Raw genomic sequence first — 14,232 nt, forward strand, 5'->3', positions numbered from 1 at the left:
TTCATAACATGGGTTATCTACAAAGAAGTTCCCTATATTTATGCATAGGGCTATGGCTCTAACTCAGCTGAGTAGATTAGTTATAGGTCTTGATGAAAAGTTATTATTCATCTTTAATTTCTTCGATTTTGTTTTTCCTGCTAGTGAAAAATCAGATTAATATTGCTAGAAAAATGACAGAACTCTGGTTGTCTCGTAGCTAGAGCTAGTCATCAATTCTTTTATGTCTTTCGAATTGGATATTTTGGATTCAAAGCTGGTTACTTCAGCCTCTGTCTTTTCCTTCCCTAAAACCAGAAGGATACCTTTGGTTGTTTACACTCTGTGGCCACCTTCCTTCTACCTGCCTCTTTTGGTCTAGTAATGGTCTCTGTATGACTGACTCAACGGTGGCTGTGTAATGTGTATTAAAAGAAAAGAATTGGTCAATTCTCTTTTCCTAAACATCATTTTGGCTCCCCCTTTTCCTCTATCAATATTGTATTATTCTTGTATTAGACAAGGTTACTTAAAAGTAAATGTTAAAAATTTAACTCACTTTTCATTCAATTGACTACGTACAATTAATCTTCAGACAGTTACAAAGTTCAGGAAAGAATTAAGTCAGAAAGGATAATTTTTTCTCTCTGGGGTAAAGAAAGCTTTATCAAATCATACTACACACACCCCTAGAAGGCCATAAAGTGAAAAGATTTTGGGTGATCTGCCCGTTTCAAACTATAAATAGATTTTAGTATTTTAAGTAGCAATCACATTTACTGGAACATGTTATCACTCAGATTTTCTTGTCTGAATCAAGAATTCTAGCTCCTCTCCCTCTTCTTCTCCTTCGGTGGGAATTGTTCTATCTCTTTGACATTTTTTGAGTTTTTCTTTCTCTTCTTTGAAAAGAATCACCTTACTTTTGAAGTTGTTTTAAATTAGGGCCAATAACTACTAACCATTTAAGTGTCAATCAGTGGGTATCCACAACATACCAAGCACTGAATGTTATATTTCTGTCTTAATTCTTAACAACTTGGCAAGATGGGCAGTATTACTCTCCCCTTACAGATGATAAAGTTGAGGCTCAAAGAAATCAAATAACCTGCCCAAGCACTGTACTAGGAAAGGACTCTACTAGGAAGTATCAGAACCGGATATTCAACCTACCGTTGTCTAACTCGAAAGCCCATGCTCTTTCCACTCCACTATCCCTCCACACAAACCTTCCTTATCTTCTTAGCTGACAGCTAAGTGTCTTAGACTTGATAATTTTTTAAGAAGCACTAAGTCTATCAAACTATACCTTGGCTAGTCTGAAATAATACACTCTTCCCAGTGTTTTTAATGCCGTATTTGATAATCACCTTTCAAAAAGCTACAGTGTTTTTTGGTAAATGAGAAATTTCTAACAGTGACAATTAACACTTGAATCAGCTACTCATATCAGATATGACTCGAGATACAAGTCTTTCACGCAGAATCCTTGACTGAGAAATTTAGCTTTTCTCCTAAACAACCACAGTAGCAGTAATAATGAAAACAACAACAGTAACGTCATCTTATATCATTTACTGAATACTTAATGAGTCTGACATTTCCAGCTAAACTATTTATTGAGGAATCTTAAGTGATATCTAGGATTATCAATATACAAAGCTGTGTCTAGCTGTGTGTGGGGGAGTGTCTGCCTGTCTAAGAAAGAATGTCAAATTAAACCTATCTCTTCAACTAATTTGTGTGTGTAGGTACAACCCAAACTGATTTGTTTAACAGATAGATTTAATACCACTTTTCCTGGTATTAATCAGACTAGACTTAAAGGGGCTGATTAAATCATTATAAAGTCTCCCAGTTAAGGGGACAAAGGCAAAGTTAACATAATGAGAAAACAAGAAATATCATCTCCTGTTTCTGTAAACAGAGAAGATGTGAAGAGAAGGTGTCGAGTTTCCCAGGTGGATCTCCATCCAGCTCCTCACCTTCCCTTCTAGCTCAATTTGAATAGTCAAGTAACCTTACTTACTCATCTTGCCTCTACTTTACAAATACACACTCTCAAGAAAGACATCCCTTCTATAGAGCTTTTTTTTTTTTTTTTTGGAAGTGGGAAGCATCCTAGCCTAGCCACAGTTGAGCAAGAGTTAAACTAAAGATGTTATCTTGCTGATAACACTAACAGGGTAAGAAGAAAGGGACTCATTTGTGCCCTCACTGCTATCCCAAATGTATCTCATCCTGACCTTTTTTGGGTCCTCCTTCCCCAGGACACAGCTCAGTCCTGTGGGTGCTCCGTGTTTCCCAACCCTGTGAGTTAGTCGTCTTAGGCTAGACCTTCTTTCTTAGAAGTAATGTGATAAGAGCATGAAAATCTGCTCTTAGGAGAGAGAATTCATCTTTCAATCATTTGCAATCTTATTGCACTTGTCCCACTTAATTTTTTTTTTTTTTTTAAGAATAATCACCTCGGCTATGTTGCTTAAAAATATTTCCTCTCATTAAAAATGAGGTAATTGTGGAGAAAAGAAGGGCATTTAGGTTATCAAGAGTTTATTTAAAGTGTGGGGAAAAAAAGTTTATTTAAATTTTCTAATGACTGCTTTCTAAATTCTTATATTTAAAACATCACTAGGAAATTCAAACCTTAGAGACAGTCAATGAGTTAACTAAAAACAAAGCAAAACAAAAAGCCCAAAACCCTGGTGACCTATTCTCCCACCCCCCTTTCTGGTTATAAAAGATAATCAATTTTACTCTCTTGCTTTTGCTGGATATTAAAGTCACAAAAGCATTCTCCAAAGTAAACATTTTTAAAAATGTAAAACAAGTATTCTACAAAAAATGAAGCTAACCATGTCAGTTAACTATCCAACAGACAATTTTTTACAGTACCATATTAAAGGCATGAATGTCAAGGGGTCTTTCCAAAACAGAAGAAAAAAGTTACAACCCTGCATTTTCAGAATTATAATACTTGACAGATTGAAACATGAAACAAACAAGACTTTTTGATAGACTCTTAAATACATACTACTTACATGACACCTTGTAGAACTTTCTGGGGATCAGGGTCAAATAGCCTGTCAACATAGTGGCGACTGCTAGCTGTTACTTCCTAGAAAGTGGGGGGAAAAATTATGACATCTGAAGCCGTGCAAATCACAAATTCACAGTATCACCCATAACATCAAACAGCTATATAATCTAACTTAAGGTAGAAGCATTAGAATTTTTATAAATACTTATTGTATTAAATCTATCTGAGAAAATCTTGTGACAAGATAAAACATAAGATGGGGAAGAAAGAGATACCCGGTTCTCACTAAAAACATAACTAGACAGTGGGACCTTTGCAGTGAGCCCTGCAAGCTCTGCCGATAGAAGAACTGGGCGTTAAGTATTGAGAAGCAAGCTAAGTTTCTTAATTAACTGTTGGATGTCACCTACATACGAAAAAAACATAGGAATGTTGCTTCTGTTTATACCCACTAAAGGGAGGGAAAATCTGATTCTCAGCAAGGAAAAAAGGGTAAGGACTTCATGAACAGTTTATGAAGGGCAGTCTTGGTGCAAGAGGAAGACTCTCAGAGTGACGCAGAGGACCTATACTGCCAGGAAGCAGACATATGCAAAAAATAAAAACGAATATAAAGGAGTTGTCACACTTTCTGTAAGGGAAAAAAATTAAGAATTAGGGTGATTTATCAGGTCCAAAAGAGCTACCCAGTCTGAACTGGCTAAAGGTGGGCAGAAGAGGGAGAGTTAGAGTATGAAGAGCAGGGGAGACACTTACCTCCTTTTATTGTATTTTGGGGTTTGCACTATTATGTTATTTCTTGTAATACTTATTTGGGGGGCATACTTATTTTTTATATTTAATTTTCAATACTTAACATTATTTAAAACAAAGAACATGTTTAAGAACCAGAAAAAAAGAATTTTTGTCCCTTGCTGTTTCTTTCTGATGCCTGCTGGAATATGCTGCTCATGTACTATGACCCATTAGCGATAAATTATTGTAGATAGGAAGAAATACTTTTCCAGTTTACCCAGAACCCCTGATCAGAAAAGAGTTAACTGCCAAGACACAGTGCCAGCTTAAAATTCTGAATCTCCAAAAATAACTCTGGAAAAAATTCTATAAACTCAAATTTCCTGACAATATAGCTAATCCAAAATCAAAGTGTATTTTCATATTATGAGCTTGCAACCAAAATACCCTTGTAGGCAACTCAAATACCCACTTTTAATACATACTTTTATACAGAACAAACTGGCAGCAAATAAGCCAAACTGATGAAAATTCTTGTGCCTAATAGGGTACCATTAAGTACTTGCTAACGGGGTCTGGTTTCCTCAAAATAACAGAATCACAGAGTTAGAAGGACTCTTAATTATCTCTCTCAACCCCCTGGTTAACAAATGAGGGCTGATCTTTACCCAGATGTCAGACTGTCAAATGTTAAGTAGGGATGCAAACAACTGTACAAATATACCAAGAAATAATATACACAAGAGCAAAATCCAGGGTAAAACTGAAAACAGTATTCCTATAATACAAACAGATATGTCTTCTCACTCCATTTGAGCACATGTGCTTTCCTGACTTTCCAACATGGTAAGTTCTTCTGAGAACTTCAGACTCTTAGAATCCCTCCTATATAAGGACAGATTTTGATTTTACTGTTTCTCTCCACACACTCTCCCACAGCTCTACATCTCTTGCCTCTCAATGTGGTTTTTAAAAAGGTACTTGGGTTTAAGACCTTATTTTAAACAACATAAATTTCTCCCATTAATAGCAACTCTACTGTTCTATGCCTGGTTCATTCAATTTAACAAGCACTGCGTACCTACTATACGCAAGGCACTGAGGAAGGCATTAAAGGCCTTCTTTTAATTAAAGGCACTGAGGAAGGCATTAAAGGCCTAAAAAAAAAAGTAAGGCATGGTCCATCCCCTCAAGAATTCATATTCTGTTGTAACTGTGTTTACAAGTTTATATTCCCTACTAGAATATAAAACAGAAGAATACATAGTGAAAACTTCTTAGAGGAGTTGGTTTTGGAAAATGAATAAGAGTGCATAAGAACAGACAAGGAAAAAATCAGGGTCACAACCACAGCCATAAGGCATGTGAAGCCAACACACAAATACCATCAGCAAGTATATCAGTTGCTGGCACTGAAAAAGAAGGGAGGAAGGTAGAAAGGCAACCACAGAATATAAAACACAAAAGGCTAACCAATGGGCAGCCAATAATTGAAGTGTTCAGATTGCCTTCTGGTCAAAGTTCTATGCTAGGTGCCAAAGAAAATACAAGAGGATGTTAAGGCAGAACAGTGCACTTAAAGAGCTTACATCTATAAAGGGGTCAGTCCTATGTACAAAAAATGATCCTCTGAGCTGCCTAGGTAGCAGCAAGCTGAGAGGAGAGAGTCACTTGTTCAATCTGATTTTACTCTTATGTTTTTGCTTAACAAATTCACTTAGTTGTTTGTATGGGACATTTCTCATATTTCACTGCTTTCCTTTGTAGATCAGGCCGTCTCTCCCCTTTCAGCCTTCTTCTCTCGTCTTTCAAAAGGCAGCCTGGAAATATAAGACTTTGAGAGAGAAGGCAGTTGGTACAGATATTAAATAAGTTGGTCAGAGATAATTTCTTTAAGAAGGTGACACTTGAGCAAAGACCTGAAAAAGGTCAAGGAGTAAGTCATGCAGCTACCTGGGAGCAAAGCTTTTTAAGCAAAGAGAACAACAAATGCAAAGGCTCTGAAATGGTAAGTGTCTGCTGGGATCAAAGAACAGGAGGCCATTACAGCTGGAGCAGAATGAGCAAAGGAGAAAACAGTAGGAGACGAGGTCAGAGAAGAGTGGCCAGATGGTAAAGAGCTGTGGTGTCCAATATGATAGCCACTAGTCTCATATGGCTATTGGGCATTTGAAATGTGGCTAGAAACTCAATTTTAAATTTTTTAACTTTAATTAAAATTAAAATTTAAAAACCAATACTGGATTCAGTTATTAGAAAACTTTTAAGAATGTTTAGAATTACTTAGGTATGTAAATTTACTTTCAACTGTAAATTTCATGAAACCTAAATACCGATCAAGTATTTCCAATCAAAATACAAATCAAGTATTTCCAACCAAAATTTGGTATCAAAATTGTGTAAAATACACACCAGATTTTTGAAGACTTCATATAAAAAAGTAAAACAATTTCATTAATAATTCCTTACACTGATTACATATTGAAATAATATTTGGATATACTGGTTTAAATTATATATATTGAAATTAATTTCATGTTTTCTTTTTACTTGTATAGCATGGTTGCTGGAAAATTTTTAATTACATATGTGGCTAGCATTATTTTTCCACTGGACAACACTGGTATAGACCCTTCTTGGTCATTGTAAGGATTTTTATTTTTATGGTGTGAGTTGGGAAGCCATTAAGAGAGTTTTGAGAAAGTAGAGACATGAACTGACTTGTTTTAAAAGGACTGCTCTGGTTGCAACTTTAGAAACAGACAAATGTGTGGAGGGGGCTAGGGAACAAAGCAGGGAGACTGGGGAGGAAGCTATTTCAGTAATTAGAAATGCTGTCACTTCAGAGAGATGATGGAAGCCTGGACTAGGGCAAGAGTTCTGGAGGTAGTAAGAGTCACTCAGATTCCTGATAAATGTTAAAGCTGAAACGACTATCAAACTGGATATGCTGTCAGAGTAGATGTGGAGTGTGAAAGAATAGAGGAGCCAAGGGTAACACTTAAGGTTTTTGCCTGAGCACCTAGAAAGACTGAGTTGCCAGTTAATGAGATGAGGAAGACTGTGGGAAATGCAGGTTTGAGCGAGAAGATCAAAAGTTCAGTTTTGGACATGTTAGGACTGAGAATTTTATTAGCCACCCAAGTGAGAATGTCAAGTTAGCAGTTGAATATGTCTAGAGTTTAGGAGAGAGTTGTGGGTGGGAGATACAAATTAGGGAGTTGACAGATTAGACACAGGATAAGTTCACTGAGGGAGTAACCATGATAAGGCAAGGCCTGAAGACTGAACTCTGGAGCATCTGAACAAGCAGCCAGCATGGTGGGAGGAAATCTGAGAAGCCAGATAGGGTAAGGTTTCAAGGAGGGAGTAATCAAATATGCCAAATACTACGCATGTGTAGCATAAGATAGTAACTAAGACCTGACCATTAGACTTAGGAACATGGAGGTCATCAGTGATCCTGACAACAACAGTCTGGGCAGAGTGGTGGGGCCAAAGCCTGCTTGGCGAGGGTTTAAGAGAGAATGGGAAAAGAGGAATTAGAGAAAGGACACACAGACAGCTCTTTCAAGGAGTTTCATTGTAAAGGGGAGTGAAGAAAGAGAGTAAGAGCTAGAGGGACAAGCGAAGTCAGGAGAGATTTTTTTTTTTTAGAGACGGAATAAATTAAAGCATACTTATTCATCGACGGAAATTTTTGCTTTGTTTTGATAAAGAAAAACATGCTGCACTGGGGTAGAGGGAGAACTTCTGGAACAACGTTCACAATTATTGAGAGGGAAGTGGATTTACTGACCAAGTAGAACATGGAAAGTACAACAGTCAGGGGCAATAAATTAGGTGGATACGGTGATGAGAGCTTGTGGACATTCTCTCTGATTATCTCTATTTTCTGAAAGTTAAAATTGTGGGGTTGGGTGCGAGAGTGAAGAACAGAAGGAATAAAACACAGCATGGGCCAGAAAATATATCAGGACTGCCAGGCAGCACTAACGTTCTTGAGGTTCATGATTATGAACTTAAAGTGAGACCAGTCAGCATGGCTGTGTTCTTCTCCAGCTACATTAAAATATACAGAAGTAGACATGAATAATAGAGTTAGATTTAACCAGAGCTGGAACTTCACCAGGCAAGGATGACAAAGCCAAAGGAATGGGTCAGCTGAGTTGAGGGTATATGCAAAGTTGAGATTCTAATGACAGGCCTATTGAAGACCAACGAAAAAGCGGGAGAATTAATGGAATGCAGGTAACAGGGGGATTGAAGAAGGCTTGTAGGTGTTCGGGTAGTAGAAGGAGTGGTTTGGGAGGACAGAATGTGGTGACCAGAATGTGTAAAATTGAGATTATGAAAGGGTTTTAGCTTTTGGTAAGGTCAAGGTCTCGGAAATAACCATGGGGACAAACACCTCAGGGGAGCACAGAGATATGATCATTGGGGAAGTCTAGAGTTTTAGAAAAATTGTCTACATAGGTAATGAAATTTCCATAAATTATCACAGAAATAGTGTTAGAAAAAGTGAACATGAGCTAGGAGCTAAAATCTTAAAGAAATGAGGGGGAATGATCTGGGGGATCTACAGATGACTACAAGGTAGAGTCTGATGAGATTCAGAGCTGGAATGTTTAGAGAAAAGGGCAGAGAGGGGTCTGAAAAGAGCAATGAGGAGCAATTCTCTGTCTCCACTTCTAGGCCTAGAGATATGAGGGATATGGGAAGAAAAAGAGCCACCAGCTGAGAAGATTGCAGGAGAAAGCTGAGGAAAAGGGTGTTAAGAAGTGAAAAGCCTGGTTTCAGTCTAAACAAAAAGATGAAGGAAATGTTCAGACAAGAGGGTGAGGATAACAGAAACCCAGTGAAAGGAGCGGGAGAGAGGCAAGGGATCTGGACAGAAAAGTAAATGGACAGAGACACATGGGCATGAGGAAGGACCCTAGAGTCTTGGGCTTCTTGTGGTAGTTAATGTAAACAGAGATAAAGAGCTTAATCCTGATGACCTCAAGGGAAAGAGGAATGAGGCTGTAATAATGGGGGAGGTGGGGGTGAAGGGAATTTGGGGGCTTTTTCACTCTTGCCAACAACAGTGTGGATATTGGGGAGGGACAGTTTGATCTAGGCACTAATTTACCCCTGAAATAGGACAAACACTGGATTTTCTTCCTCCCTCCTGCCCACAGAGGCCAAAAGGTTAACAGAGTGTCTGATGATCTGTCCTTTCAAGACGTGGCTTCACGCTCACTTCAAAACACGAATACCCTTTTAAATTACTCTGTAGCTTCTGGTAGCTGGAAGAGATTGTACACACAGTGATGCTCCATCCTCCCAACCGATCCAGTGAATGTGTCAAGCAGCCAGCTAAAGCTCAGGGTACAGCCTGTGCCCATGAAGGAGAGCAGTGCTAGCCAGGGTCACACTATGACCTCTGCCTTTTGGCACAAGGCTTCAAACAAATGACCTAGAAAGCCCTCGAAACCTAGCTCTAAACTCACTGTACCCATTCAAAGCTGCAGAAGCCACCACAAATGTATAGATTAAAAACCTGTTACATTTTTATGCTGAATAGCACCTCTCCAAATTATATTATGTAAAAATGTACATGAATCCCTTCAAGCAGAAAGTTTGTATACACCAAATTTGTGAATTAGTATTTAGAATTTAGTAGAGCTGAATGTACATATATACGAACAGGTACTAAACATTAAAGAAAGAAGAGAAGCTTGTAACAAATTTCTTCTTGAAGGAAAACAGAAACAGGTAATGAGTTGCATTCCACTGTGGAGAACTATTATGTGGAAGCAATTTCCCTTTTATTAGGGTGACCATTTGTGATGTCTCCCCTTGAGTGAAGACTGGTTGTAGTGACTTGATTCTAGCAAGCAGAAAGCAGTGGAGGTGATAGTATGTCACTGCAGACAGAGCTCTCCCTCTCTCTGTGTCCATGTCTGTGTCTGTCTGTCTGTCCCTCCCTCCCTCCGTCAAAAGCCAGCTTCCATCTTGTAAGTTGCCCTATGGAGAGCCCCACATGGCATGGAACTAAGGGGAGCCCCTGGCCAAGAGCCAGCAAGAGATTGAGGCCCTCAGTTCAACAGCCCACATGGAACTAAATCCTGCCAATAATCCTGTGAGTGAGCTTGGAAATGGATCCTCCCTCAACTGAGCCTTGAAACGCAGCTCCTGTTGACACCCTGACTGCAACCTCACAAGGAATTCTGGGGCAGAGGCATTAGCTAAGCCACATCTGAATTCCTGACCTACAGAAACTGTGAGATATTAAATGTTGTTTTAAGCAGCTAAGTAATTTGTTACATAACAATAAACAGACAATGAATATACCTTCAAATTTATCATCCAAACCAGGATAATTTTAAGACTGAAAGAGGGCACTACTAATACTTGTCACAGAATAACACACATAAATGAAGAGTGTTGGAGACAAACCAGGCTATATGCTTGCCCTACCTTTTATTCCTCTTTAGTGGCACAAAAGAAAAGAGGAAAAACTTAGAGATAGCTCAGAAAACTGGTCAGACATACTGAAAAAGCAAACCAGAACAATCTCTAATTGCCCTTCTGAATAAACTACGCATGATTGGGGTGAATTAAAACCCTGCCTTTTGAAAAAAATTCTTCGGGAAAGGTTCTGAATGCCAAATTATTAAGTCCCAGACTTGCCACGAATGGGATTTAACTCAAAGAATAGAAGAAGTAAATGTGTTCAACTGAAGTTTTAAAACCTGAAGTGAAACAATGGGTTTATTAAACAATGAAGAGTGAGGGTTTAAGTGTTAATAAGAAAATATCAAACTATTTTATTTCATTAAAATCTTGCTCTATGTGTATTTCATTAAAGTAGTATGTTCTTTATTTCTACCATATTCAGGCATTGAATGGTAGAAAGAATATATGACTTGGCATCAGAAGATGGGTTTGAAACCTAGTTCTACCACTTGGTAGCTCTGTGACATAGGGCAAAAATAAAATTTTGAGACTGTTTCTTCAAGTATAAAATGGTAACGTTACCACATAGCTCAGAGCGTGGATCAAATGAGATAACACACAAGAAAAACCCCTGTAAACTGTAAATGAACCATATAAACACTGATTTCAGGAAAAGCCTATTTTTGTATAAAAAATATAATTACCTTAACAAATGTACTAATGCTCTTCTCAGTTATTTATAGTCATATTCATGATTAAAGCCTAATTATTCAGACATACCTTTCCTCACCTGATAGCAGCTTTTTTCTCAGAGCAAGCTAAGTACTTAGCAAGAAATAAATATGCATTTGAATGCTGACCTTAAAAATCTAAACTTTCATTACTTGAGATTTAAAATAACTGTTAAAAATAGGTAATCCTTAGTGCACCTTTTATTACTAACTTTCATTATAACTGTAGACTATAACCATGGACTCAGACAATATAAAATCACAGTTACGAATACCAATATATAGTTCAAGGAGTAATTTTTTTTTTTTTTTGGCTGCACCTTGGCATGAGGGATCTTGGTTCCCTGACCAGGGATCGAACCTGTGCCCTCTGCAGTGGAAGCAGAGTCTTAACCACTGTACTGCCAGGGAAGTCGCAAGGAATAATCAATTTATAGTGTTCTCGTTCCCATACACCAACTCAGAAAGAAAAGGTAGACAGAATACAAATATTTTTATAATACCTGACACTTGTTTAGTATGTTACAGTTTACAAAGTATTTTCATATCTATTTTCTCATTTAATTCATGTGTTCTTTAGAAATTGAAATATTACAAATCTCATTGGGGAATTCTGACCCCTGAGAAATGAATGTTTAAACTAGTTGTTGCCATATTAATCAAAATTTCATGTGTCAATTATTCCACAAACTACTAGGAACTTCAAGATAAAATTGTTCATAATGTTGATCATTCAGCATTGTCAGGGAAAATCCTGATTTAGGGAAGAGATGAAAGGAGCACAACCCAAAAAAATAGAATGTTTGAGCTCTATAAAGCTTCAGTTTAAAACCTATTTCATGCTGAAATTCAACATGTGAATATCTTTAATTTACTAGGTGCTGGTAACAGAGTTAAGATAGAGTCCCTTACCCTCAACTCATTCACAGCACAGAAAGGAAACAGATAGGTAAGTAAGTTACAGTTGTCACTTCTAACACAGGATAACTGTAACCATAAAAGTGAACACAAGATAAAAAGAAAGCTGAAGATACAATTAACTGAAGTTAAGGGTGGAATGGGAGGTGGTATCTAAGCAGCAAGGATGATTAATCTGAAAGACTAGTATTATTTTGCTAGGTGAAATGGGGAGGAAAAAAAAGATAAGGACTCTAGGCAGAGAGCACAGCACATACAAAAGAGTTCTGAAGCAATGTGGTGTGTTTGAGAAACACAATTTAGTATTATAGTGATATAGTATACACTTGGGAATACAAAACAAAGCTAAAGTTGTACTCTTTAATTCAGTCAACAAATATTTAGACAGCTATGCAGGCACTGTTCTAGGCAAGAACCAAAAAAAGCCCAACTTTGCAGAGCTTACATTTCAGCAAGGGGAGAAAGATAAAAAGCAATAAACATTATAAATAAACGATATAGAATATTATAGGGCTATACATGCTATATGGGGGGGGAAATGTTTAATAGCACATTTTATTTCCATCTCCTTTTACTATACACTGCACAAGCTGTGGGGAGGGAGAAGTGCAGGAGAGAAAGAGGGAAGTGTACTAATACACGCCCCCCCTCCCCCAGAGAACCCCATACGCTCAGCATCTCAGTAGTTCTAAACACGGACAGCACTACTGCCTAAGATACATTCTTTAAATCTATGGAAGTGATTTTGGGTTGTCAAAATGACAATAGGTGCTATTGATATCTAGTGGCCAAGGGCTAAGGATGCTAGATGTCCTGCAGTGAGTGGGACAACAGGCCCACACCCGAAAAGACTTTCCACTATGCAGTCAGGTAGGAAAATAAACTTTAATTACCTGAGCCTAGAATCTAACTCCATTTTACATATTTTTTGTTTACATATAAACAAAAAATGTGTTTCGCATCATTTTACTATACCATTTTCCAAGAATGCAACTCCCATATGAATATAGGAAAGGGTGTACTTTGTCTTGTTAGGAACTTTATCAAAATTGTTCATTTCAGAAAAATCACATCAAAAACAGTATCATTTATTGTATTTAAGTAACCATCACATCATACCTATATCACTCTGTCTTAAAGCAGTCATATTTACAGCTAAACTACCCTTATTTGCAAATATATCACTATTTTATTACTTCTTTCTAGTACCTGAGTCTTTACTCATTTAAATAATATAAATTAGTTTCCTGCTCTTTCTCCCTTAACACAGCTGAGGCATTATGCCAACTCTTAAAAATTTACATGTAAGAGCAGTTATCTATGAATTTCACTCCAGGAGAGCCAAGGAGGTGCTTCAAAATACGTTTTAAGAAGGGGGTGTGGAGTCTAGCAGAGTTGAGAACCACTAACTGAAACAGCTCTTAACATTCCAGTCAGCTGGGAGCTCCAGAACCTCTTCTCCATCCCAAACAATTTGAAACCAAGATTTGATTTTCTGATGCCTCCAACTCTCAGTCCAAACAAATGCTTCCTACTGTCACTTTGACAATTTTCTGAAATGCCAAATAACTGTACTGCTTAGATCAGTCACAGATTCACAATTATTCCATTTAAAGTCCAGGAACTAGAGAATTTTTTCCTAACTTTGAGGGGGAAAAAATAACTACCTCCCTCTGGAACAATACAAAAAAGGATAATATAACAAAGACTGACCTTTTCCTTGCAGATGGCTATCATGCCCTCCCTATGTATTAAAAAATTCCTACATGCCTCCAAAAGGAAGAAAAATTAGAAGAAAATGCCTAAGTAAACCCCAAATTTTGTGGATATTTTGATTTTTCTTTTCTTTTACTTTTTTGTCTTCTAGTAAACTTCTGGCCCCATTAGGACTCAATCAGATTCTCATTCAATTTTTGCAGACCCATCACACAGTATTTTTTAAACTATTTTTACCTTTACATTTTTTTTTTTATTATGGGATTCATTCTTTGGTGATTCTAGAGGTTTGCAGCATCCTTCCTCCCAAAATTCACCAAAGCCCTGCTTTTCTGCAGTCTCTACCAACTTTGGGAAGTTTATAAAATGGCACTTCAGTTTGGCTGGGTCCCATCAGTGCAGAATGTAACATACTTATGACAACCAAAATCCCTAGAATATAATGTTTCAATCTCATAAACACAATTATGAAAATACTGAAATATATAATTTTAAACTTAATCTACTTGGATAAGAAGCAGCCCTGACTTCTCAATAAGTAATTAAGACTGAAAATCCGATTTTACATGTTAAGAGAACTTATTTTAAAATAAATAGCAAATAAATCAGTACTCATATAAAGTTTGAAAATAAAATTCTAAAATGTAAGGCTGTGCACACAAATTTTTCCTC

The 14,232-nt window shown here is 37.3% G+C and overlaps 1 protein-coding gene across 5 annotated transcripts in view; it reads right to left on the reverse strand.

Annotated features, from left to right (window-relative positions):
* The window catches only part of ARMC8 (armadillo repeat containing 8), a 102,168-nt gene that overhangs the window by 78,980 nt on the left and 8,956 nt on the right, over positions 1–14,232 (reverse strand). For 4 of the 5 annotated variants that reach the window (XM_059920246.1, XM_059920249.1, XM_059920245.1 and 1 more), the window contains exon 2: positions 3,021–3,097. The exons of the other annotated variant lie outside the window; for it this stretch is intronic. In XM_059920246.1, coding sequence (XP_059776229.1) covers positions 3,021–3,097 — 77 coding nt within the window. The remainder of the gene's footprint in view (positions 1–3,020; positions 3,098–14,232) is intronic. 5 annotated transcript variants of the gene reach the window in all.

Source organism: Balaenoptera ricei, chromosome 4, assembly GCF_028023285.1.
Source record: "Balaenoptera ricei isolate mBalRic1 chromosome 4, mBalRic1.hap2, whole genome shotgun sequence".
Taxonomy (NCBI): Eukaryota; Metazoa; Chordata; class Mammalia; order Artiodactyla; family Balaenopteridae; genus Balaenoptera; species Balaenoptera ricei.